Source organism: Athene noctua, chromosome 15 (assembly GCF_965140245.1).
Source record: "Athene noctua chromosome 15, bAthNoc1.hap1.1, whole genome shotgun sequence".
Classification (NCBI taxonomy): Eukaryota; Metazoa; Chordata; class Aves; order Strigiformes; family Strigidae; genus Athene; species Athene noctua.
The window spans coordinates 4,775,890-4,802,238 of NC_134051.1; the positions used below are offsets into that span (position 1 = coordinate 4,775,890).

The 26,349-nt window shown below is 45.9% G+C and overlaps 1 protein-coding gene across 2 annotated transcripts; it reads left to right on the plus strand.

The window, feature by feature from the left end:
- Window positions 1-1,577: 1,577 nt before the first annotated feature.
- Window positions 1,578-25,096, plus strand: MSLN (mesothelin). Of its 2 annotated transcripts, none has more exons than XM_074919316.1 (29): window positions 1,578-1,629; window positions 1,952-2,037; window positions 7,073-7,128; window positions 7,723-7,744; window positions 7,857-7,884; window positions 8,679-8,763; window positions 9,831-9,992; window positions 10,430-10,632; window positions 11,049-11,140; window positions 11,839-11,969; window positions 12,590-12,711; window positions 13,137-13,308; window positions 13,622-13,834; window positions 13,929-14,099; window positions 15,095-15,241; window positions 15,395-15,444; window positions 16,316-16,430; window positions 16,759-16,844; window positions 17,442-17,571; window positions 17,702-17,892; window positions 18,655-18,745; window positions 19,224-19,335; window positions 19,549-19,733; window positions 20,553-20,699; window positions 20,933-21,066; window positions 21,537-21,664; window positions 22,268-22,362; window positions 22,968-23,160; window positions 24,525-25,096. In XM_074919316.1, exons 2-29 carry the CDS (start codon window positions 1,995-1,997, stop codon window positions 24,617-24,619), a joined length of 3,399 nt encoding a protein of 1,132 aa, XP_074775417.1. In that variant the 5' UTR covers window positions 1,578-1,629; window positions 1,952-1,994; the 3' UTR covers window positions 24,620-25,096. The 2 variants fall into 2 exon arrangements, with proteins under 2 accessions (XP_074775417.1, XP_074775418.1); XM_074919317.1 differs by having other exon boundaries at window positions 1,579-1,629; window positions 7,088-7,128.
- Window positions 25,097-26,349: the final 1,253 nt, after the last annotated feature.

A 26,349-nucleotide genomic window follows, 5' to 3' on the forward strand; every position in this document is an offset into this window, starting at 1 on the left:
CATGATGGGACAAGCCTAAGCCTGGGACAACACTTGTCTTGAAAAGCATCAGTAAAGTGACCAAAGATTTTTCAAATCTGAGGATGCAAAATTACTCTGCTGTGTCCAGAGAAATTGAGAGAGTTACTGTGGGAACTTTAGTGACTTGGGGGATCAGATCCAAGGGTCAGTGAAGAAAAGTCTGAAATGGGTGGAATATCCATCCCTTGCTAGAATCTGCAGCAAGGCTCATTTTTATTCTTGCAGATTATGCTTGCCAAGTTTTTCTTGATGAAGTGCTCACAGGCTGACAGCTTGAGGAGAACCCAAATTCAGACAAAATCAGGAGATTGTCCTGATGGCTGATGCACAGGTCTGGGGAGATCATGGGAAACACCACCACATGTGATTCAGCTGAGGGAGCAGAGCAAAGCCATTCCTCAGCTCCTGCAGCATGCAGTTACTGCATAAACATTGAGAACGGTCAATGTAAGGTTAATGGTTGGACTAGATGATCTTCAAGGTCTTTTCCAGCCTAGATGATTCTGTGATTCTGTAAACACCCCTTAAAACTACATATGGTCTCTCTATTAAGGATGTTGTTTGGTTTTTAAAATAGAACTGCCTGCAGGAATTGGAAAGCCCATAAAGTTATGTCTTAGGATTTTTGCAGCGAGGACATAAATGAAGGTTTGTTGAGAGAAAGGCACTTCTGGTGATGAGGAGACAGATCTCTGAGATTACAGTTCTGGAGCCATTGGATAATGACTTTTCCTGCTCAGTGGTCTCATTGCTGTAATGCTGTGAGTGCTATAGAGCTGCTACAGTGGGTGCTGATACAAGAGCCCACATGGTACTTGGGTGCAGATGCTGGGCACCTTGGCATGAGGTCAGTGTGCCCTGAGCACCTCAGCAAGGACAAGTTCATCAAGGAAATAAGATACATGCCCTTGCTACAGGATTTGCCTGCACCAGTCCTAGCCTTAGCCTGCCTCAGGGCTGCATTTTTTGATTTCAGCTACCCTGATTCCTCTACTTTGGTGGAGAGCTCTGTGTTTCAGTTGATTACCTCGATGAGCCTGGAGCAGAGTTCCCAGTTTGACATGCCTGTGATCTGAAAGTGGCCTGGCAGGCCAGCAGAGGATGTATTTCTCTTTGGGTTTTCCAGCTGGAGACGACTAGGGTAAGCAGAAATTTCAATAAAAGGGCTAAACACTTTAAGCTCCACTGAAACAACATTTCATGATGACAAACATTTCTTTAGTACCTGGAGGAAAGTGGTCCTAGAGCAGCTCTCTCCTAGGAGCACAGCTTTATTGCCTCCTGTAAATGCCAAATACATCCCGTGCAGGGCAGGGAGGGAAGGCACCTATTCACTGCTCTCATCCTGCTCACTCCAGGCAGCCTTGCTTCAGGCACAGTGTTTCCTACTGTATCCTAGGAATGACAAGCATTAACAAATAACACACGTTTATTTGTACTGCTAAACTTTTGTATTCTCAAGAACTTATAGGTGTGTCCAGTGCTCCAAATCCATCCTGTAATTTCAGATGCAGTTTTGAGAAGCCAGGGACACGCCCTGGTTTGCTCAGTGAAAAGCAGCCCTCTACGATCCTGCACACGGAGTGCCCAGCGACTAGCGGCTCGGAGGTAAGTGCCACAGCTAGCCCCCTCCTCGAACGGGGTTGTGCAACCTCCTACCCTCTTCTGCCACAGGGGAGCCTGACTTTGAGGCACTGACAGCACTGAATCTAGCTTAACTAACCCTGAATTTTCTTCAGGCAACAACTCTGAGACACGGCAGACCCTCAGTAGTTTACTGTGTGCGTTGGGTCTGGTTTCAGATAGATTTTGTGAAGCGTGTAGCACGTATACATTCACTTGCCAGACAGTCATCTTTTAACTTGCCTACTCTGAGTTTGGCTTTGCAATTAAGTATTATTCGTGTTTAATTTTTCTTGGCTGAAATAAGGTGATTCCCTGCATGTGTGGGTGCTCTGAAGACCTTTGCAGAAATGCCACCTTTACTCCCAGGGCTGGGCTTCCTCCTTTTGCTTGGTGAGTATTACCATGAGAATGATGTGTCCTGGGAGGATTTTTCATACCAGCAGCTGTAGTTGAGATAATCCTCAAAAGAGAAAGTTGTGCTGAAACACCATTCAACATTACTGTGGTAGTTGCTCTAAATGCTCAGCCTTTACTTATGCTTGTTTATTTTTGTATCTGTGAACCAAAATGTATTAGTTTTTATAATAAACGGGGTAGAAAGATGAAATTGGAATTCATTCTCCTGTCATTGTAGAGCTGTCTGCTCACTGCTCCTTCTGTTGGACTATCCAGGTGTCTCTGGGAAAGCACTTAAGAAATAATCTTAGCTGAACCTGATTACATCTGTAATCATCTATTTTCCTTCCCTCTGTTTTTTTGGTAGTAAGGGATTCCAGAGCAGGATCTCTGTTTCCTTCAGAGTGTCAGTGCTTTATTTTTCCTTCCTCATCAGACGTGAGATCATGTTTTCAGTGAATCATAGAACAGTTTGAGTTAGAAGGGACCTTAAAGCTCATCCAGTCCCACTCCCTCCATCATGGGCAGGGCCACCTTCCACTAGCCCAGGTTGCCCACAGCCCCGTCCAACCAGGCCTTGAACCCTTCCAGGGAGGGGGCAGCCACAGCTTCTCTGGGCAACCTGGGCCAGGGCCTCACCACCCTCACAGGGAAGAATTGCTTCCTTAGATCTGATCTAAATCTCCCCTCTATCAGTTTAAAACTGTACCCCCTGTCCTATCCCTACAACCCTGATGACGAGTTCCTCCCCCCTTTCCTGCAGCCCCTTTCAGCCCTGGGAGGCCACTCTAAGGTCTCCCCGGAGCCTTCTCTTCTCCAGCTGAACCGCCCAACTCTCTCAGCCTGTCCGCACAGGGGGGTGTTCCAGCCCCCTGAGCATCTTCGTGGCCTCCTTTTGTCCTGCTCGAGCAGGTCCGTGTCCTTCTGATGTTGGTGCCCCAGAGCTGGACCCAGCCCTGCAGGGGGGTCTCACGAGAGCAGAGCAGAGGGGGAGAATCCCCTCCCTCGCCCTGCTGCCCGCACTGCTCTGGGTGCAGCCCAGCACACGGTTGGCTTTCTGGGCTGCAAATGCACTTTGGTGGGTTGTGTTGAGTGACCAACACCCCCAAGTCCTTCTCTCCATCCACTCCTCGCCCAGCCTGTGTTTGTGCTTGGGATTGCCCCGACCCATGGGCAGGACCTTGTCCTTGGCCTTGTTGATCTCCATGAGGTTCGTGTAGTCCCACCTCTCCAGCCTGTCCAGGTCCCTCTGGATGGCACATCCCTTCCCTCCAGCGTGTCCCTGCACCACACAGCTTGGTGTTGTTGGTGAACTTGCTGAGGGTGCCTCGATCCCACTGTCCATGTCACCAACAATGATGTTAAAAAGCATCAGTCCCAATCCTGAGCCCTGGGGACACCACTTGTCGCTGCTCTCCACTGGGACATCGAGCCACGGACCGCAGCTCTTTGAGTGTGACCATCCAGCCAGTTCCTTATCCACCGAGTGGTTCATCCATCAAAGTCACATCTCTTCAATTTAGAGACAAGGATGTCATGTGGGACAGTGTCGGAGGCTTTGCACAAGTCTAGGTATGGACACACTGATAACAATAAAACGTGAACTTGTGAACAAGCTAATGAGCCACCAACTGGGGACAGCTACATAAAGGGACCATCATTTTCTCTGCAGTTGGCTTAGTTATCAGTACTAGGAAGGAAAACAAATACACAGATAACTTTTTTTTTTCTCTTTATTTTTCTAATTAAGCTGTTGATCCTGTTCAAAACTGACCAGTGTATTAGAGACACCCTGATGAAAATGTGATGTTTTCCCAATTCTCTGTTAACATCCTGTACAGGGAGGGATGTCTCTGTCCAGCAGAAGTACACAGGCTGCTTGTAAAAGTTAATGACTCTTAATGCAAATGCTTTTAAGTCTGGCAGGTCAGTCATTTTGGTGGTATGTTCTCATGCTGGCCGCTGGCTCAGCATTCAGCCGTGGGAAATAGTTCCATTTCTTTGGGCCCTGCTTGTCCCCATCAATCTACCATAGAAAACTAGAGACAGAGGGAAGGCAGAGTATGAGAAATATGCTGAGCTTGTAGAGAATTTACATCCAAGAACTTCGTGCGCTGCCCTTTTGGGGATGGATTAGAGAGAAGAAAGAAAACACAAGTTTCTGAGAGTCCATACACAGGTTTCTGAAGGGGAAGGAGAGGACATCTAAGCATAGCGTTGCCACGCTGTCAGTGTGAATGGCCTTGTTGTAAAGAAGCAGTGGGAGACCAGGCAGCGCTCAGCAACCTCGTGGCACAGAAGTGCCCTCATGGAGGAGGAGGGACTGTGGAGAGCAGTTGAACTGGGAACAGCACAGCATACACAGGTGAAGGAGACAGTCTCTTCCCCTGTGGAAGGCTTCACCACAGCCTAGCATGCCTGTGCACTATCAAGGCGTGGGAGGGAAAGCAATGTTTAGAAAGATACTGCTCCCAGAGTGATGCACACATATATGAGGTGGTTCATGACACGAGCAGAGTCCATAGCCTTTGTTGTGATGTTGTGAGGTGAAGGATTTGTGGCCATACAATAAGGATTTGTATGGTAGTAAGTTGGGGTCCTCTTTGATCTTGCAGACAGAGAAACCACCCTTCCTCTTCTTCTTTCTTGCACAGGCGTGTTTCTGAACACTGCTCTTTGAGTCAATGAGTCGATCTTCATGCTTAAAGTTAAATGTATGTGTAAGAGCTTTCCAAGAGTGGGGCCAAAGGGCTTGGCTCTGTTTCCAAGGTCCATTCCTGAGGTGAGCAGGAAGCAATTCTCACGGTGGAAACAGCCCAGCTTTGTCTGCAAGCAGGGGAGCATGGCCTCAGGGCCAGCCTCTGGCACTGAACTCCTGGTTACTATTTTGGTAACTCATTCAGGACATTCTCTAGGAGTAAAGTTAATGTGTGTTAAGGCTGCATTTGCCCAGCTATGAGTGTGTTTTCTTTGCCTGTTACTTAGTGACAGTTCTCATTAATTAAATGACCAAAAACGTATAGTAGTTAGTAATCAAAAAAGCTATTATACTAATTAGGGACTTCTCTTGTCCATCTCTGCAAGCTATTTTACAATCCCCTTCCTAATTCAGGTCATTAGGGTGGTGAACACATCCATAGTCAGGAAAACCGCTGCCTTCCTCCTCTTCTTCTTCCCCGTCACAGTTCAGTGATAAGCGTCTCCCATCCTGTTGTTTTCTGTGCCCAGGTATCACCGTGGGTTTGACTGACGCTGTCCTGGGCTGGTTTAGCACAGTCCCATAGCCATATGGTGTGGAGGAATCACAGGAGGTTGCTTCTGGGTTTTGGTTTTGGGGCTCAGCTCCTCCACATTTGCCCTCATAAGTCACTTCTGACCAAATATTTGTAGATAACACCGATCCTGACCATGCTTCCCCCAGGAGGGGTATGAGGGCTGGAAGTCACTGACGTGTTAGAGCCATGGAGCGATTGTGCTGAACCTGAGCTCTACCACACCTCCACATGCATGCTGGGCACTGCTCAGCCAGCCCTAGGCTAGCTAGTCCATGGGTCCAGGAGATGAGACATGGGTGGGGGTGATCTCTGTAGCCACTTCAGCCTCCTGTCAGCTACAGTGCCTGGTCCAAAGTCACTAAAGTTGGTGTCGTCCTCCCTGCTAAGAGAGAACTGCTGAACCTCAGTGCTGGGTTACTCCTTGAGCAGATGAATAAGGCTTGCAGAGAAGGGGGGTGCTCAGGGCTGCAGGGCAGCTGGGCTTGCTGTGGTCTGCTGTGCACCGTGATGGGTCAGAGGATGTAGCTAAAGGGTGGGAGGAGAATGGTGCAAACTGGGCATGTCGTGTGGCATGGTGGTGGGCACGCATGGGCAGGGGAGGCTGTGGCAGACAGCTCTGCAGGGCTCTGCTGCCTCACCTGGGCTGAGATTGGGCACAGCTGCTCCAGGAGATGGGGATGGTGATAGTGCTGACCGCGAGTCCCAAGTGTGCCATTAGAGAAACAAACAATTGTGCAGTGATTCAGTGCTGGCAAATTGTGACAGCCTGGCAGTGTAACCTCAGAACCCTCTAACCCTCTAACTGTTGCCTTCTCCCTCTCCCTGCCTCTCATTTCATGTAGCGTTTCTTGCATTGACTTGTTCTGTCCTGTCAGCAACTAGTGGGAAGTCTCTACCTTCCCCTTTTTTTCTGTACATAGAAGATGCTGAGCTTGGCAGCCTCCTAATCTGAAGTAAATAATACTAATACCAGGGAGATTTGAGTCTCTGTGTGTTGTTACTGTTTCTAAGCCTGCATTTCACCACCTTTCTAGCTTATGGCATTGGCAGGGGAGATTTAATTTGCTATCAGGAACAATGCAAAAGTTGGGAAACAAGGAACAAGTGGAGGACTTATACAAACCTGCCAGGAGCCAGCAGTGACAGGTTGGCTTCTTTCAGTGAATGCCTGTCAAACTCTCAAGCAGGATTTTAATCCAGTTGAGGACTTTGCAGGAAAAATGAATTAAACACAACACAGGCTTGGCTACAATGGACATGTTGATAGGGACACTGTAAGAAACAAGTAGAAGCTGCAAACCTAAAACCAACATGGAGGTATAAGCATGGGGAGCTCAGTCTCCCAGGCTGATTGTTGACCATGGGCTGGACATGGTACACGAGGGATACTGGCCAAGGAAGTCCTGGAGAGAAAAGCCATCCCTAGAGTTGTTTCTGCCACGGTCCCTGCCTTTTGCTCTTTGGGGATAGAGGTGTCTGCTATCCATTATATCATCTAGAGACCACATTTCTGTCCCCTGCCAGACTGACCTGAGTGGATAGAGGAGTACCTCATGTCTGTTCACCCAGGCAGCTGTCCCAGAGTCGAAGAGAAACCAACAGAAAGGTGTAACAGACATGATTCTGTGAAATACTGTGTCAAGAATGAGGAAAAAATAATGTAGTGAGATGGGTGGTGTTCAGGGTCTGTTAAGCCAGACAGAGGCTGGACTGTGGGAATGAGCTTTGTCCTGGATTTGCTGCTAAAATCACAGTATGTTGTCTTCTAGGCTGGCAGGGAGCTGCTGCAACTTCTGCTGGGACATACCTGGTAAGGCAAACTCCCGTGTTTAAAATATATGTCATCCGTGTCTTTACTTGCAAAGCGTGTGTGTGTTGGTGGTTAGTGTGGGCCCCTTCCTGATAGCAGAGCGCTGGTGGGAATCCGTTGCTGCAAGCCAGATCCAGTGCACTAAGCACGGAGGTGGGTGGAAAGTGCCCTTCCCCTTTGTCTCCCAAGCAGCAAGGGGAGTGCGGGTGGCTTTTTCAGGTCTTTACAGGGCTTCAGTGCAAGAACATCACTAGACAGTTCAGTGGTGGTGACACCCACCAGCCCCACTCAGTTCAGGACAGTCTATCCCACTGGCCTCATGCCTGAGCGATGGGAGGACTCACACAACCCTGGACCTTTCTTCCAGCTGTTTGAAGTACAGAGCCAGTACTAATGTGAATTTTGCAGGTGACAGCTCCCTAGTGTGGCAAGATGGGAGCTCTGGATCTGGGCACTTGTGTGTTTTCAGGCCAGATCCAAGTACAAATGGTTGCAGCTAATGTGCTTATCTGTATGGAATGATCACAAGTAATGTTGTGCTACCATGTACCTGTATGATAAGATCATCTCTTTTCTCTCTTTCTCCTGGTGCAGTGCTCCAGCTCCCCTGTCAACGGTGAGTGTCTTACCAAGTAATTTCCTTAAAGAAGATTCAGACATGCTTCTGTATACATATTCCTATCACAGTTCCTTTATCTTTGTCCCTTTTTCTTTTTTTGGGGAAGCAGAATCTGCCATGTGTGCTTCAGTGAAAAGGTATGTGAACCATCAGCAAACTATCTTGGCAGCATTTTCCCTGGGAGTGATACTGGATTGTTGGGGATGTCACTTCAAGTAGCAGGAAGCCTCTGAGAGGAGGTGTAACATCTTTCTCCCCACAAAGTCCCAGGGTTGCCTGTGGGCCGGGAGGGCTCTAGTTGTGCTTATTGAAACAGTGAAGGGAAAATACCTTCCTGGGGCTCTGTGTGCAGGACAAAGAAAGGCAGGGCAAGTCCCTGGTGTGTCAGCCAGCCTGACGCCGTGGGTATTTATCTCTCCAAGAACCTTGGCATTGGTGCTGAGCTTGGATGGCTAGTGGTGGGGGCCTGAGACTCAAACAGGTCTGGTTCAAGCCTTCATTGAACTTGATTTCTACCAAAGGGTCAACAATTTACAAGTCTCCACGCTCCCAAATGATGACAGCAAATAATTATTATCTGCGTTGTTTGTTTGTTCTTCTGTATTTGTTATGTGGGCTGTGCCTTGTTGTTATGGCTGCCTGGCATTGCTCCTGCTCCTTAGTGGGTGGGCTGGATCCTTTACACCAGAGTAGCTAACAGCTCTCCCTGATGCAGGTGAACAGAACTTCCATGAACAAAAAGTGTGGTCAGGGGCGTTTAAACCTCTCTCTGGCTGCCTGGACTCGTGCTTGGGCAGCTGGGCTCCATTCCTGCATTTGGAGACTTACTGCTGACGGAGTGTGAGCTCCCAGCCAGTTCTGCCCCCAGCTGGGGCAGGGCTGGGGCAGCTGGCGGCACTGGAGGTGATGTCTTTTGCTTTTTTCCAACCAGTGTCAGCCAGGAGATGCTTCTCAAGATAGCCCGTGGCCAAGCTTCCCCCTGCAGCCTCACTTTTAGTCAATACGCCTGCGCAAAGGTAACGGCAGATATTCTTTATATGAGCTAGTGTTTTGTTTTCCTTGACGATAGTGCTGTTTCCATCTTAAAAGCAGCCCTACTATCAGCTGTGAAGTGAGTTGCCAGAGCCTGGTGCAGGCTTAGGGGCTAGGTTGGTGAGATTTCCCTCACAAGACTGAGAGAAAGGATGGGGCCAAACACACAGGGACACAGGGACCATCCAGAGCACCGAGCTGTGGCAATGTCACCTTCCCAGGGCACACATGCTCTGTGTCATGAGGCTCGGGAGTGGCTGTGCCACTGTAGAGGCCGTTCTGGGGCTGTTTGTGCACATGGGGGATGCTGCCTTTTCCAAACCTCTTAAGTGAGAAGGTGGGATAAAGGAGATTTCCAAAACAAATCAGTACTTAAAAACTGGCATCATAGCACTGAAACAAATCTCTGCATGACAGTGACCCTGGTCCATCGGAGTAAACCATGATAAGAAGTGGTAAAAGCACAATAAAAAGTAGTTGCAGTGTGGAAAATGTCATCTGGAGTATTTCAGGTTTACTTCCTTTCTTGCTTTTGTCATTATCTCTAAGTTGCTGTGCTGCCAGTAGTTGCAATTGAGTTGACAACAACTTGTATTTTCCGACAAATGTTTCTAATGAAAAGATGTCATTTCTTCAAATATTTGTATGTGGGGTTTTTGTTTGGCTTTTTATGTTTATCCCATGTTTCTGAAATGAGGAAATTTCCTATGGAAGTTTCTACTTTGATTAAATGGCACTTTTTTTTTTTTGGTGGAAAACCATTTTGAATACAGTTTTTTTAAAGCCACCATTTGCTTGTGAGGAGCACGGATCAGGTAACAAAAAGATCCAGCATTCCAGTATTTGGAACTGGGTAATATTAGACTTGCTTTAAGTCAGTGTAAGTTGGGCTTTCTTCTGACTCTTCTGTCAACAGGTTTCATCACCTTCCCATGCTGAATGCTCAGGTGTAGGTGAGCTAGTGAGTCCGACCTGAAAGAGATTGCATACTGCAGCATCTCTAAATATGACACATCTTTAATTGTCTCTATATGGATTTCCTTTTTTTCAGAGTGCTTGGCTCCAGGACCTTCAGGATGATTTCCTCATATCCTTATATTCTTGCCTTAACCCTAAACCTGCCAGTGCTGTGGATCCAGAATACTCTGTTCTGTTCTTTTCCAAATATGATGCCAAGAAGCTTGTAGCTGCTCTGACTATGTTCAGCCAGCGGGTGGGTATCACATATCCAGCTGTTTGTTCATCTGTAATGTTAATGCCAGTGGAAGGCTTTAGTAAACATTACCTTGTTTTTAACCTTAACATTACCTTATTTTAAAAAGGGCACCGTTTCAATCAGCAGATCTCCACCAACATAGCAGAGTTCTATGCTGTTAGAAATAACTGGGAAGACAGGAATAACAACCATGAGCTCATGTGTGTTGCTAATTGCAGGGGCAACACAGACCTGGGGTTCCAACGTGACTTAGTCTGACTGCTCTTGAATTGCATAAATATTGCTATGGTGGAAGAGTTGCTGTCCAGAGAGGGGATTATTGCTAGGGATGATTCTGTTCATAATGTTCAGATTCAAATGGATTTATGTTAATATTTGCTTAGAAGTCCATATTCACTTGAATTCATGTGTTTCTTCTTGCCTCTTGCCTTCAGTTTTCCCATGTGCCTCTTTCTCTCGAGTGGAACATGATCTTCATCAATGGCCTGTGGGAGAGGATGCTGCAAGTACCTGACATTGGCAGCCCACCCGTTCTGTCTCAGTGGGTCCATGAGGGGCTTCAGCCATTCCTGGTCGAGCCCAAGGTCTTTGCTTGCCTCCGTGCCAAAAACGTGTTGTGCGAGACATTTTGGATGATGTAAGTGCTGAACACAACCGTTGTTTCAGCCCTGCGTTGCTGCGATAGGAAAGGGACTCCAGCCTCCCAAAGCAAGGGGCTAAACCCCACAAGCGCTGGAGGCCCCAGCGCAGTTTCTGAGCAGCTCTCCCCAAGGCTTTGTAACACCCCTGCAGCCCCTGAAACTGATCTCTGTGTCAGTCAGCGTATGGGGGATGACCCTGGTTGCGCTGCGTTCCCAAAGCAGTATCACAGGGTGGGCAGTGCAGCCCTGGCATGATCATGGGGGCTGCTGTGAAGGGAAACCACACTGGTAGCGTTGAAAAGGGATGTGATTGATAATATAAAAAAAAGAGAGCTGTTTCTATGAGAATCCAACCCTACCAGGTTTGACTTCATCTGTGTTTGAGATGTCTGCCTTTCTTATCCACCTTTAGAGTCGCTGCCCTGAATGGCATATATTCTGACCTTCCAGTGGGAGAACAGAGGAATCTTTATGCTGGGATCAAATATTACCTCATCCAGGATGGTAAATGACTTGATTTTCTTTAAGAAACAACAGAATGCTTTAAGCCACTGATGTATGCTACAACATTAGCTGTGATCTGTTACAGGGCTGAGGCTTCACAGATTTTTTTTAATTTTTTTTCTGAATTTATATTATCTCTTCAGTGGAAATAGGCTGAGTGTGACAGTGATAAGTGGTATTATATCAGAAATAATTTCCCTGCCTGAAGGCTTCATCAATCCAGGATTTTTATAAATCAACACAGTCAGTCCTATGCTGATTTACATCCTGTGCAAATGGCATTTTTTTGTTGAGAAAGAACAGTGCAGAATTTGGTTCTGAGAGCTCTAAAGAATTCAGCTCAGAAAGGAGACCCAGGTAAGACACTCCCCTGTCTCCAGGCAGTAGCTCATGTGTAAAAATATAATGTCCTGCAAAAAGTTTTTGGCAGATTTGAAGGGAGGAGGAAAGAGACTGGTGATGAAATATTTGGAGGGCTGTGAAAGGAGGCCTCTACCCTGTCCATGTGCATTTGTAATCTGAATGCACGACCACATGGATTTGAGCATCATGTGTGATCAGAGGCACTTAGGGAGCTCTCTGCTGACTGAGTTCTCTCGTAGACTGAAACCTGTTCCTCATTCGGAAGTCTCCAATCTCCAGCTGATTTCCTGATAGAATGCAAGTCTGTAGTTTTGTGGTTTCTGCCTGTTTTGCAGGATCAAAGCAGAAATGCTACAGTGCAGCTGTTCCAGGTCTGAATTCCACTGCTTGGTTTCAAAATTATCTTGGATCATTTTTGGAGCATGCTACTGTTGGAGACCTGCAGCTTTTTGGTGATGAACCAACGGTAAGTTCAGGCTCATCATGGTGATGAAGAACCTTCAGTGTGCAAAAGACTCTGTGTCTGGGAAGTTGTCTTCCTGCCCTGACCAAAGTTCATGGAGATGCTGCTAGCAGGAACATTTATTTTGTTTACTTTTGGTGAACAATCACTTCAGTTCTTATTTTTTCTCACATCATGATTTCTTGTGATAACAGGCACTTGCACAGAAGTTGGTTTCACATAGGTAGTTCTGCAGAAGGCAAACTGGAGTCAGTAAGAGAGCAAACCCAAACTTTATCTCAAGACTGGACCAATGTCTGGGCCTGGTTTAGTGAATGACTGTTCTAGGCCTGCATGTGTGAGTGGTTCTGTAGGGGCAGGGCCATGTTCTTGAGCAGCTCTCTCACCTTTGTGCCTTACAGCAGTCACAGAGAGGCTTCCATGCCTTCAGAATGCAAAGATAAATAAAACAAAGTCCTAGTCTATTAATTAAAAAATAAATTTCCTCACAACTTCAAAGCTAGGTGAAAAAACCTTTATTTTGTGAAGTGAGGTTTGTTCAAACTGTCTCAAGTGACTGTCAGGATTAAAGTATCCATCTAAATTATTTATTCTTTTTTTTTTCCTCATGTCAACACCCTCAGCTTCAAAAATTTGCCAGAGATCCAGTCAATATGGAAATGATCAGCAACCTCACCTTGCTCCGGGAGACAGCTGTGTACTATACCTGGCTACTGACCTCTGGGCCTGGTTTCTCCTTATCGAGGTACGGGACCTGACCTGACTTCCTACCCGGCTTACAGGTTAGCGTGGAACCGCCAGCAAAACTTAGTGACAGTTTGCTGAGTGGTGATTCTGATGGCTGCTTCTATGAAACCTTTAAAGCGTTTTTCTGTTTCTCGTATAATTGCGCTGCGCTTGATCATGGGGAGAGCCAGACCCTGAGTTCCAAGTCTGGGGTAATGACTGTCGTGCAGTGCCAGCCACCAGTTAATGACCAACAGCACATCTTATGTGCTTTTGTGGCTTTGCAAGGCGCAGCACTGCTCTCTGTAAACACGAGCATCAGAGCTAAAATGAATTGGGGGAAACATGCACTAGAAAAGAGCATCCTTTGGAAAAAGAGAAAAGATCTGACAGAGCCACTGTCTGTCATAGCAGCAACCTCTCCTCCTTGTCACCCACCTGCAGTCTCCCAGACAGATTTGTTTGCTACCTGAGGCCCTCAGCAGTGAGCAACCTGAGCAGAGATGACGCTTTGAGCTTGGCCCAGAGGATCAGCAAGAACTGCCCGTTGAACTCGACACACAGAGGAATAACTAGAAGGAGAGCTCCCTCCTCCCTGACAACAGAGGAACTGCAGGTAATCCTGTCCAGCCCTGTGACTCGGTTCTTCACTCACCTAGACAAAATTTGTGAGGGTTGAGGGTTCAACTCTCACGTCTCCTCTTCTGTAAACTCCTGCAGGTCCTCTTGATTTTTTTTTTTTTTTTGTGGCGTCTGGCTGGTGTTTCATCATCTGTAAATTCCCAGTGGGTGGAGTCAGCCCATCAACAGGCTGCATCACACAAGTTTGAGGCAGAAAGTCTGGTGATTTAAGACATCCAAAGGCTGTAGAATCTGATAGGCTCACCTCATTGCTCCTTTGACTTTCTGCCCGTGTGGGACTTTTTCAGGTTGCGTCCTCGTTGGTGAGAAAGTTTGAGCGTTTCCCTCCTGCAATCCTGCGTGCGTTGGGCCAGGCTGCAGTTGGGCTGTCCATATCTGACATTAACAGCATCAGTGATAAAGACCTTGAAGCATCAATTCCTGCCCTGGGGGAAGTTCGTGGCTGGAGCCCTGAGCAGTCCAGTGCTATTATCAACAAACTGCTCAGCTCTGGCTATCAGGTATGGAGGATAAAGTCCACAAATGGTATAGCTGCCTGCCAGCAAGTGATGTTTGACTCTTCACATACGCAAGCCTGCGCACGTTACCTTTCAGATCCCAGATGGACAGAGCCTGGCAAAGCTAGGGAGCTTGGTGGCTGGTCTCAACAGCAGCACACTTCGAAGTCTGTCTTCAGAAGTGATCTTGGAAGCCATTAAGTTGCCTGAGTTTGTCCAGCGAATGGTGACCCTGCCCTCTGCTCTGAAAATGACATTTGTGGAAAAGGTGAAGTTGTTTTTCTCTTCAGGCATCATAAATTAGCAAAGCTCTGGTGACTCACAGCTAAGAACACTGGTTACCTGGGGCCAGGCACACCCTCCCACACCCAGACAGCATTCCCATGGGGGTGTTTGTCATTGCTAAACCGAGTGTGCAGCAGGACAGGCATCTCATGTCCCTGTCACTGTGCTTGTGTAGGTGTCCCTGGCTGCCAGCCAGCGTGTCCTGCTAAGCCTCCTGGGGATGAGGGCAGAAGAGACAGTTGTTTTACAGGGTACTCCTAGAAACTACTTCCCACTGATTTGAAAAGATGGTCCCAGAGAAAGGATATTGTCATGGTTTGGAGTAAGAACGTTTGAGAAGTAAAGGTGGCTTAGAAAGTCCCTTTTAGAGTAGACTGATCCTCAGCAATACACTATTTTGTCCCCCCATGTGATTGTGTCCGGTTTGGACACCTCTTTGCCTTTTTTCTCACCCTGATTTTAACCTTCAAGGTGCATGTGTAGTGTTGGAGTTTGTTATTCATCCTCCCTTTGGTAGGAAAGACTCTGACCTGTGTTTGGCACCAGAGGCCCTGCCTACAGCATGTCCTGGGGCCATGGGGCAGCCAGGGCTCTATGTGAAGCACTGGGGAAATAACGTCTACTGCCACAACATTGTTCTGCAAGCTGAGACACTGTTTGGGTTGGCAGAGAGGAAAGAAAGACCTGTCCCTCCTTCCTGGCTGGTTAAACATTTTTAGGGCATAAAGCCAGGAGGTGGGAAACTGATAAGAATCATTCCCATTCACCCAGACCCCAGGTATTAGCTCTACACAGCTCTCCTATTCTCATGAATATGTGAAACAGGAAATATTTCATAGTGTTAGGTCTCTGAGAAATGCCCAGATGATCAGCAGGGGAATTTGCCTGGCTTCTTTTCAGCTCATCATTTCTTCTCTAGCAATTGTTTATTTTAGCCACAGTGTTTGAATGATACATTTTTGTTTGTTTTTTTAAAAGATTTCCTCTAGTGTAGGCCACCCTGGTGACCTGGTTAAATATATCCCTGATGCTCTGGCCAGTTACATTCCAAAATCATTGCTTGTTTTTGGGGAAGAGAAGCCCAATATTCAGGATCTCAACAGTAAAACGTGGACCAGAGAACAGGTAACATGGTAGTGGCTTGTGTCCTTCTTGCCCCTCAGCGTCAGCCTTGGGCTCTACAGAGCTATGAGTCCGCTCTGCAAATCTGTATGAAAATACAGGTGAATGTTGCAAAGGAGCCTGGTAAGGCATTGACACTCTGGCTTTGCTTCACAGGCTGCCATGTTTTTCAGTGATGTGATAAAAGCAGAACCTGACTTCAGCAGGTAGCGTTTTTCTTCTTGCGTTTTCCATGTTTCCTTTAATTGCAGTTTCCATGTTCCCTTTGGTATGTACAGCAGACCCACCATATTCAATCCATAGCAGCAGATGGGGAGTACCTTGCAAACCAAAGCACGGGAATGTAGCACCAAGATTTACCAGGGTGTCAGCTGCAAAATATACCCGTAAGCCACACTTGATTTCTAAAATGATGCTGCTGGTTCAGACTGCACCTGGAACCTTGCTTCTTCCTGCCCCTGTGGAAGGCATTTCTAATCGAAGAATATGTCAGTCTTGCTACTCCAGGAATTAAATTTGCGGAGCTGATAGGTGTCTTCTGTCAGCTCTCGTATCTGAGAAGAAAAATTATGAAATACGTTATATATATATATGGAAAAAACAATGGAGTCAACATCATTGTCCTGCTGGTTTCACAACAGAAGCTTTTCCATATAGAAAGCTATTCAAGTTTTAAGGACTTTTCCCTGACCTCTCCCAGACTGTGCTAACTATATTCAGTGATGAGGATTTGCACAACTCCCTTTTGCTTTCAACATGTAACGTGTGCTGGAAACACAGGAGGGAGGCTGATCTTGTAATTCAGGATACAGCGATACTACTTGGGGTGGAGAGTTTGTCCCTGTGCTTCTACTTCCACTACGAGTCTCCAGTTTATATTGATTTCACTGATGGTGGCTTCTTCTTCTCCCATGTAGGACAACTAGTAGTTTTGAGGGAATGGAGTTTGGAGAGAATTAAGTTTTGAGAATGAGGGAGGTTTATGCTTGTTGTTTTGTCACTATATATGTAGAAGATCAGCACTGAATTTTCTCCTGAAGTCCTTGCCTTTCTGATTTGCCTTCTGTAAACGTTCAGGCTTTCCCAGTCAGTCCTCCAAGGCTTCACATGTGCAGCTAAGATGGAAGCAGAAAGATTTCAGGAGCTGGCCAAAGTCATGAAGAGGAAGAATGTTAAGCTAGGAGAAGACCAGGTCAGTTCCTGTATTTCGAAATGTCATGTTTGATGTTGTTAAGATCGCAACAAGGATTGTTCAGCAAGAACAAAAACACTCTCAGCTTAAGGAACTAGTACAAATGTAACTGGTCCTGGGTCTCCATCCCACAGTTCCAAATTTCCCTGAAGAGAGAAGTCAGGAACCAAAACCTCTGATATCTGCCTTTTTTTTTTTTTTTTTTTTTTTTTTTTTTTTCTTTTTCTCCTTCACTTTGGAGCAGAGTAAAATCTTTATAGTTGTCCTCTTTTTTCTTACATTTTCATGCTGGTTTCTATCTTCAATGTAAACTGTGGTGTCCTTTCAGCTGAGTTGCTTAGTGAAGATGGTGACGCTGCATGGGATTCCCGAGGATTTAGATAGCTATCCTAAAGACCTGTTGCTGTTTTTAAGGTAACTGTGCAATGGTTTTCGCTTTGTTGCCATAGTACTTAGTGGGAAAAATTACTTTATAAGCTATCTGGTAATGACAGGTTCATGTTTGATATATATTTCAAACCTGTTCAGGCCTCCTTACAGGGGGGGGAAAAAAAAATCAGATTGCAGAAAGCTTGCAAAGAGGTTTTAAGGTCCCTTCAGATTCAACCTTCCATCATATTAATATAAACAGTATGAAGCTCTTCCTAAATATGTCTGTTTGGATACGAAACCAGTATGTGGTTTTAGTACTTTCTGGCCTCTGTGATTGTGCTTTTCTCTACCAACATCAAAGGTAACGGACAGTAGAGTGGATTTCTTTGTTCTGGTAGCTACTCACTGTGATTCTGTATCCAAATCTTGAACAATTTTAAGGTGAGTCACACAATAGATTCCTTAAGGTGAAAACAAATTTTTAAAAAATGTGGAGTAGGATCTTTGGGACCAACAGGTGCACAGAGTTTAGTCTGTGGATGTGGAAGGTGTTATATTGGACACGGTATATGGTGAACAGCCTTGAACCTGACCAACTGATACCTTTCACTAGAATTCATGGAGTTTTTGTCTTTCTAGTCCTTCAGACTATGCAGCAACGGGAAGCTGTAGGCAGTACTTTGCTAATCTTGGGAAAGCAAATCTTGACATTCTGCAAAGAGAATCGTCTCAGCGGAAACAGCTGCTCTTGGGAGCTTTAGCATGTCTGGTACGTGGTCAGGGACAGCTCTGCACAAGGCTGGGGAGAACTTGGGCTTGTCAGCTGTCAGCAGGAACAAGAATGTGCGTCTGCAGTGGCATTCAGTTCTCTCTAATGCCTCTGTCTTGTATTATTTCAGAAAATTCCTGGCACAGAAGTGAATGAGGAAGACGCAGAGATTCTGGGACGTCTGGTCTGTGACCTGGGTGGAGAATACATCAGAAATTCTGGTGGGAATTTGCTGAAGCGATTAAGTCAGTGCGACTCTTTCCTGCCTGATCAAGAAGAAGCGATTAGGAGTGTCATCAGCAGTGGTAACACTGCATTTGGGTATGAATTTTTCTTCTGAGCATCAGCAAAACAGTTCTCTTAAATAAAACCATTGTTTTCTTAAGAGCTGAGTGAACTCTAGCAAACCAGCTTGACCAAAAACTTGAGTAATTTGTTGCTTCTGAATTTCACATTGGGCCTTTTAGATTTATTTTATTTGAACGCCTTTCAGCTGAAAGGTTTGACTGGAATTCCACTGAAAAATACATTGTCACTTCTGTCTCTCACCTGCTCTAGTTAGAAAAGCCTTTCCTCTGGTTTATTTTTCATGAACCAAACTTCTCTAAGACTGTCCTGATGAACACAGGTGGACTCTAGGTGTTTGTCAGCCACTGACTTTCAGAAAACATTCTGGTTTTACCTGTCAAAGTGACACATGCTTGATAAATTTCTGACTATAGCTAAGAGAGACATTGTCCAAGGAGGCAAAATATTTTTCCCTTCCTGTGTCAAATGCCCTGAGATCTTGGCACTGAATTGGGTGATAGTACGCAATAGATACTCTGGGTTTCATGCTTAAGAAAACAATGTTTTGTTAAATGCCGTTTTCCCGTCCAGCTGCCCTTATTCATGTTACTAAAAATTCCTCCTGCTCCGGTGAAATGAGGTTTTGTGTAACAGGAAGTGATTGAAAAGCTTTAGGGTTTAACACTTGTGTTTTCTTAAGTTCAAATGTTACAAGGACATAACTCTGGCATCTTTTAAGCCGTTTTTTCTGTTGTTCTTTCTTGAAAGCTGATCTCTGCTAATTTTTGTATGCAGGCCTCCTGTAACATGGTCAGCTTTTACCTTGAATGAGCTCAGTGGATTGATTCCTCTGTTTGATCACAGCATCTTTCAGAAGATCCCCAAGGTGGGTTATTCACAGACATGTGGGGAGTTTGGGGTGACTGGAAGAAGCGTGATGGGGATTGTTCAGCTGATACATTTTCAGTAGCATCTTCATTTAAAAGTGTGGTGCCGAAGGGGATGGATGGATGATCTGTGAGAAGTGAGGGTTGATCAAACTGACAGCCTGGAACTGCCAATCTAGATCACTGTCATCTTCTTCCTGCAACTGCTGCAAGAGTACCAGAGGTGGGAAGCGGTAGTACCTCTATACAGTGCTTTGTGAGATGGTAAAATCATTTGTGGGACATGGGATATGATAGAGCTTAAGCATTTAGAAATTTACCTTTGGATCACCAAGGAAAGATCTTTGGGCTTACAGCAGCAGGTCTGCTGCCTGTAGTACTTTAATGATGAAGTTTCTTGTCTCTGTGTGGCTACTTGTGATGCTAGTGTTACACCCAAGATTGCAGTATCCCCCTGATGAAACATTTTTCTTGCAGGATGCTTTAACTCATTGGCTGAAAAACTTTGCACACGATTCACCTCTGTCGAGGGAACAGCTAGCCACTGTTGTTGAAGAACTCCTGCCTACTAGGCATAAGCGTGCTGATGGTATGGAAGCTTTCTCTGATCCATAATGGCAGCGTTCCCCCTGCTCTCAGTTGCCCCCAATGCTTGTGGGTCTCCCTAAATGTGTCTGAGTTGAACTGTGAAACACTTGGTGGCAGGTCACCCAAGAGAAGTGTGGTACCATGTTGGCATACCTGTTCCTCTCCAGAAGCAAAAGGATTTAACACTGAGCACATTTGATAATTGCTTCAACAGGTTGCCCGCCTGGCAAGCAGGTAACAGAGATGGTTCTTAATGATGAATTGATGCCTGTTTACTACTATCCTGAGAAGTTACGTGCTTGCCTGAAGAATGTCTCTTTGGAGAATCATCTCTCTCAGATACTGACCTACGCTTTCAGTGTTCAGCAATTAGCTGTGCTGAAGGAGAATCTGGATGAGGTAATGCCAGGCTGAAGAATGTCAAATTATCTACTGATAAGGTTGCTCAGGGACTTGTCCAGTTGAATTTAAGTATCTCCAAGGACTGAGACTCCAAGATCTCTCTGGGACCATCTTCCCCTGTTTGACCACCTTTACTGTGAAAATAGGGTTTTTTAATATCTAATCAGAATTTTCATTGCCTATTGGCCTTTATGCTTTCACTGTGCATCTCTGAGAAGAGTGTGGCTCCATCCTCCCTATAATCTCCCATTAGACAATTGAACACAGTAATAAAATCCTCACCTAGTCTCTTTTTCAGACTAAAAAACCCAGATCCCTAATCCCCAAGGCCCCACTTTGTATGTTGTGTGCTTCTGCCCCCCCAACCAGCGTGGTCCTCTGCTAGACTTGCTAGTCTTTGTCAAAGTCTTTCCTGTACCAGGGAGAGCCCCAAAACTGGACTTGATACCCAGATGGAGGTCTCACAAATTCCAGCCAAATTCAGAGGAATAATCCTTTCCCCTGACCTGCTGGCTGTGCTGCTGCTAGAGAAGCACAATATTTGGTCAGACTTCACCACTGCAAGGCACACTGCCCACCCGGGTCCCTGCTGAGTCACCTCACACTGCGTTGGGTTTTGTTCCTTCCCCCCAGGCCTGCTTGCCTGAGCTGTCAAGCAGAAAAAGGACAGATGTGCTCAAGCAATCTCAATGGCTTTGCTCTCTTATTCCTTGTAGACCTTTTGGGCTTTTCCACATTAATTGTGCAAAGAGCATAAATTCTTAAGCACGGGCATGATGATGAGTGTTCATAGCAATAACAACATTTTTTCCACAGACGTACCCTGATGGGTATCCTGAAAGTCTGCTCCCCAAACTGGGCCCCCTTGTTTTTGTCATCACCCCTGAGGATATTTCCAAATGGAGGATAACTTCAGCTGACACGCTGGCTGACTTGCTAAAAAATCAGCCCCCTGATGAGCAGGTAAGGGTTTAGATTTGTTTTCCTGCCCACTTTTGCTTCCTGGTTTGGGAGCTGCTAGTTTAGGACTAGCTTAGTGGGTTCAAAAATAGATTGACTTATTCTTGAGATCTAAACAAATAGATGTGAAGTGATTCGATTTTATTTTTGTAATTATTGCATTTGTTTTTCTTTTGAGGATGAAAACATAAATTCTGATTCAAGCTAACTTTTGAAAAAATTAAATGTGTTTCTAGGCTTCTGCAATGATTAAACAATACATTGATTTGGGAAATGCCTTGAATGCCTCCGCCCTGAATGCGATCGGTACGAAATACGTGTGCCTTCTAAACGGGACTGAGTTGAACATGATAGACCCCAGCAGCCTGAAGTGAGTCAAATATTGTGATGCTCTTGGCTTCTTGCAAAAGCACTTTCCCATCAGTGCATTTTCCTTTTCTTTCCACTCACTGAAAGGAGGTCTGGGAAGCGGCTTAATACCTGCTCTGTGTCCAGGTTTAAAAGCCTGCTGTTCTCCAGCCTGCCAGGGAAGGGCTCAGATTTGCAATCAAACTCTTTATTGCAGCTCAGCTGACAACGGATATGGTCTGCGTGTATGCTTTTGTCTAGAGGCAAAAGAGTTCGTTAATTTAAACTCCTTCTAAAGACTGCTAAATGAAATTAATTAACTGTCTTTGCAAACACATAAACTTATCAGCCATCATAACTTAGAAGACCTATCATTTTGAGCAGCAGCCTGAACTATTATTATTTTCTCTTAGCTTCTCTCCATAATTCAAAATTTATTCATGTTGAAGAGAATAAAAATTTTCCTCTCCCCAAATCTTCCTTTTTCTGCAGATTGGCATCTCTGAATCCTTCAGCCTGTTCACAGCATACGAAGGACATCTTATATGCTAAAGCAAAACGTGCTTTCTCAGACCAGCACTATTTACCTGCTTACTATGAGCTTATTGAACCATATCTGGGTATGTAAAAGGACAGTATGTTATGAGGAAAGAGAGAGGTCTTAGACAGAAGCTGAATAGGCATCAAAAGCCATCTTAAGATTTGGGAATTTTCAAAGCCAAGTTGTTAAAAGTTTCGGTCTTTCCAATTTGTAGATGGCATAAAATATTCTTGAAAGATTCTGTACCTGACTTAAAGTTACCCAAATCAATTGTCGGCAAAACCAAACTCACGACTTATGGGATAGATAGATCTGCTAGATCTACAAGAAATCAAGCTTCTAATGCTTAATGCTTATCTCATAGCCCTTCTCCATGTCACAAAACAGATTTTTTTTTTTTTTCCCTGTTAAGCCAATAATTTATTCACAGCCTGTGCAAACTCTTTTTAACCCTCTGTCTAGTGTCTGGCATTGTCAGGGATGGGTTTAATGGCCAACACAATAACACCTCCCAGGCAAATGAAGTCACATCCATATATTTTGCAGTTGGAACTCACTCTTACAGCCACAGCCTAATAAATTTTGAAGATATCATTATAGCCCTAGCGTGCAGAGATACCCAGCTCTGCTCACCTGAGGGCTTTCCTCCATGCTTTAATACACTTTGTCTTTTTGGTCCCAGGGGGAGCTCCTGGTGAGGATCTCAAAGCTCTAAGCAAGGACCACGTGAACATGACAGTTAATACTTTGCAGAATTTAAGAAGAGACTCTTTGCTGGTGAGCTGAATCTTGAAATTGTTTGACTCCTTGCATTCATATTATGCTAAATAGTTGGTTTTGGTCACGTCATCCACTGCTGTGAATTGGGAGTCACTCCATCAAATTCAAAATGGTGCTAGACCAGTAGAAAGTAGAGAAGTGGCCTGAAACTTTTTAAAAATTGTAATTTGGAGTCACATGTGAGTGCTAAGCCAGTCTTACTGGGGAATTTCTTTAGAGCAGGCTCTTGCAGCAGTAGAGGTGGGAGCAGGGTACAGGCGTCCACTAGACTACAGTCCACAGCTATGTGACAGATCTAATGAGAGCATTAGCAGTAATATCAATTTTGGAAGAAAGCACAGTGATTTTGGGCAGGGACTGGGGCCTCCACTTGCATGGAGGAGACTTGTCATCGGAGCACAACAGAGATAGTCTTTGTGGAACCATCGTGTTCATTCCCCTAACCTAAGGCAAGACTGTCCCAGGCGAAGCCACTCACCAGAAACTTGTCTTCCATGTTCTTCACACATCTGCTAACAGAAACCTCGTTGGTTCTTTGGTCAGAGGTATTATTTCCATTCCTGCATTTACATCTGTAATTCTTGCTCTTTGATTTCTCCTAGAGCCTGACACCTTCTGATGTTCAGGGCTTGATGGGGATAATAAATCTTCGTGATCTGAAGAAATGGCAGAACCAGTCTCCCATCCGGGAGTGGGTCCAAACACAGAAACAATCAGAGCTGAATAAACTGGGTGTTGGACTCACTGGGGGAACACAAGAAGGCTACATCAACATCGTCCCACCAAAATTTCAGTGTATGTATTATGTTAGGACCTCTGATTGTTGTGCTTAAATATTTATTTTTGGGTTACAGCAAGGATCAAAACTGCCTTATGGAAGCAAAGTGCTTTCAGTTGTCTGTAAAAGAGAAGTGAGCGCACCTAGCTCAAGTGAGCATGGCCAAGCTGCTCTGGTCCCGCTCTCAGCAGCACTTGTGCCAAGGCCCTGGAAGGTCCTGCTGGCTGCTCTTGGGCCTGTTGACCTGGACTACTGCAGACCCCTTCCAGTGACACTTGTGACTACCTATCTATTCAAGCAGTTCTGCCGAGGAGTCTTAAGCCTTGCTGAGCACATTCTGGGTCCAGTGGAAGAAGCCATCCTGTAATCCCACTGAGAGCATCCTCACTGGTGGGATGTCTCAACTGAGTGAGCACTTGCAGAGATTCCTCCTCCGCTGAGTGTTGGATCTGGGCTGTGACTTGGTGGTGCTATTCACCATGGTTAGAAATGCAAAGATCTTCCCAGGATGTGGCATAAAGAGATGTTCTGTATGTAAACTCTAGGAGTTTCAATAAGGCCAAATGCTGGGTTCTGCACCTTGGCCACAACAGCCCCCAGCAGCACTATAGGCTTGGGGAGGAGTGGCTGGAGAGCTGCCAGTCAGAGAGGGACCTGGGAGGGTTGATTGATAATGAGCCAGCAGTGTGCCCAGGTGGCCAAGAAGGCCAGTGGTATCCTGCCTTATGTCAGCACTAGCGTGGCCAGCAGGGACAGGGAAGGGATTCTACCCCTGGACTCGGCACTTGGGAGGCCGCCCCTCGATGAGTGGGTTCAGTTTTGGGCCCCTCACCCCAAACAGGCCATTGAATGACTTGAGCGTGTCCAGAGAAGGGCAACGGAGCTGGGGCAGGGTCTGGAGCACAGGTCTGCTGGGGAGCGGCTGGGGGAACTGGGGGGGTTCAGTCTGGAGAAGAGGAGGCTGAGGGGAGACCTCCTGGCCCTCTGCAGCTCCCTGACAGGAGGGTGCAGGGAGGGGGGATGAGTCTCTTGACCCAAGGAACCAGCACCAGGCCCAGAGGGAGTGGCCTCAAGCTGCCCAGGGCAGGGTCAGGCTGGCTCTGAGGAAGGATTTCTGTGCAGAAGGGGCTGTTGGGCGTTGGAATGGGCTGCCCAGGGCAGGGGGGGAGTCCCCATCCCTGGAGGGGTTGAAGAGTCGGGTTGACCCAGCGCTGAGGGATCTGGTGGAGTTGGGAACAGTCAGTGTGAGGTTAATGGTTGGACTGGAGGAGCTTCAAGGTCTTTTCCAACCAAGATGATTATGTGGTTCTGTGTTCTCCGCCATGGGGAAACAGCTCAATCATTAATTTCTTTGCACTCATGCCCTCTCTTTTTCCTCTAGCACCGTCCTCAGCCTCTCTGGGTCCTGTGGCCATGACACTCCACCTCCTGCCTCCTCTGCTTATCACTTTCCTGATGATGTCGGTCTTGTCTTGAAAATCTTCCCTCAAGACAAGGCAAGATGAGGAGGATCAGCCTCTGACCTGGACGATGATGCCTGGGGGGTGAGGAGGTGCTCAGTGCTAGCAGGCAACTGTTGTGTAGCCCAGGGTTCACTTTTAGGTACTTTTGTCTTTCAAATCACTCACTCACTCACTCACTCAAAAAAAAAATAAAAATAAAAAAAAAAAAAAATCAGTGTTCTCTCTGAAGGGAAGATTTCAGGCTCTTCAGAGCAGGTTCTTTGCCTTTTATACAGACCAAGCCCAGGTAAGGCCCAGCCATGTTACTGCAACACAAACCATGTCAGTGTTTTCCTGCACAACCCTAGTGGGGTTAAGGGTGAACAATTCAGCTGTTCCGCATGTTAACAATTACAAAGTGCCTCATCTCTTCACACTGCCAAGGACTCTGAGTGGGAGTCAGGTTTTCTGGCTGATTGTAAATAAATAATGGAAGTAAGTAAAAAATATCAGAAGCAAAATGATGAGTTGCTGTTGTCTTGTCTTCATTCAGACTTCCCCCACCTTTGTGTCTGCAGGTATCGGTGCAAATTAAACAGTCAGAAACCCCTGATGTGCCTGTTACTTTTCTTTGGTGTTGACTATTCAGCCCTAAAGAGCTGAGGTTGTTCCCAGCTTCTTCATGGGGAGAGTGCAAGAGCTTTGTGTGAGATTTTCAACACTTTTTTTTTTTTTTTTTCTCCACTCTTTGGGAATTTCTGTCCAAAAAAACCTCAGTGCAGCCTGTATCCAGCCCCTGAAATCCCCCTTTTCCCCCAGGAGAGCCTGTCTGCAAACATGTTATAAAAGTGCATTGTCCATCTTTTACAGAAAGAGCACAGGGGAGCCTGGTCTGTCCTTCGCTGCAGGCTTCTGGCTGGCAAGAGACACTTGCCCACTGCCTGCAGCCCGTGGTACTGGGCGCTGTCTGGGGTGGGAGAGAGCCCAAGGTAAGGCAGACAGTCGCCATTTGAACAGCATCCGTCCCCCGAGAGAAACCTGCTTTTTTTTTTTTTTTTTATTGTGCCTTGACTCACTCTCAACAGATGACATGCAAGAATCTCCTCAGCTTCTGGAGAATTGAAACAGTGGAAGATGTGAAAGCTGGAGGGAGAAAATCTCTTGTAGTAGAGCTATTGGAGGAGGAGACACTAAGTACTGAAAAGTCAGAGCAAAAGAAGAGGAAACTTTAGATTTCAGCTAGCAAGAAAAATGACAATATACATCCAAAAACATTTGGTTAGAAAAAAAAAAGTTGATTGATGTTTTATTATATAGCATTGCAACAGTAATCAAGATAAACAGTCTTCAGTTAATCATCCCTCTAACTAGGCTTTGTATAATTTGAACAAATATTGATCAAAAATCTCCAAAGTTCATGAATCAAGTTTTCTGCAGTTTGGTGGATCTCTGAGCCATGTTGCTGGGCCATATTCTGCTTCTTTTGCAACGGCCAGTAACTCAAATCCCTGAGTTGTCCCACTGTGTGAACAGATCCCAGTGGGAATGCTTGGAAGTAAAATACTCAGTGTGAGTAAAGCTGGCAGAACCAGGCCTGCTGTCAGCATTAATGCGGTGTCAGACCAGTCAATATTGCTGGTGGTTGTAATACATGGAGCAACTAGCTAGTAAGTGCCTGCTGGGCTTCTTTGGGTGGGAAAAATACTTGTCCTCTCACTGCCCAGCCTCAAAAATACAAAGGAAATTCTGTGCTGGTAGCAAACG

Excerpts from the sequence above, each read along its gene's own strand:
- MSLN (XM_074919316.1), top strand. The coding sequence starts at position 1,995 with ATGCCACCTTTACTCCCAGGGCTGGGCTTCCTCCTTTTGCTTG. Across the intron at positions 2,038-7,072 it reads GGGCTTCCTCCTTTTGCTTG|TATGTTGTCTTCTAGGCTGG; the intron begins GTGAGTATTACC and ends CTAAAATCACAG. Across the intron at positions 17,572-17,701 it reads TGGGAGCTTTAGCATGTCTG|AAAATTCCTGGCACAGAAGT; the intron begins GTACGTGGTCAG and ends GTATTATTTCAG.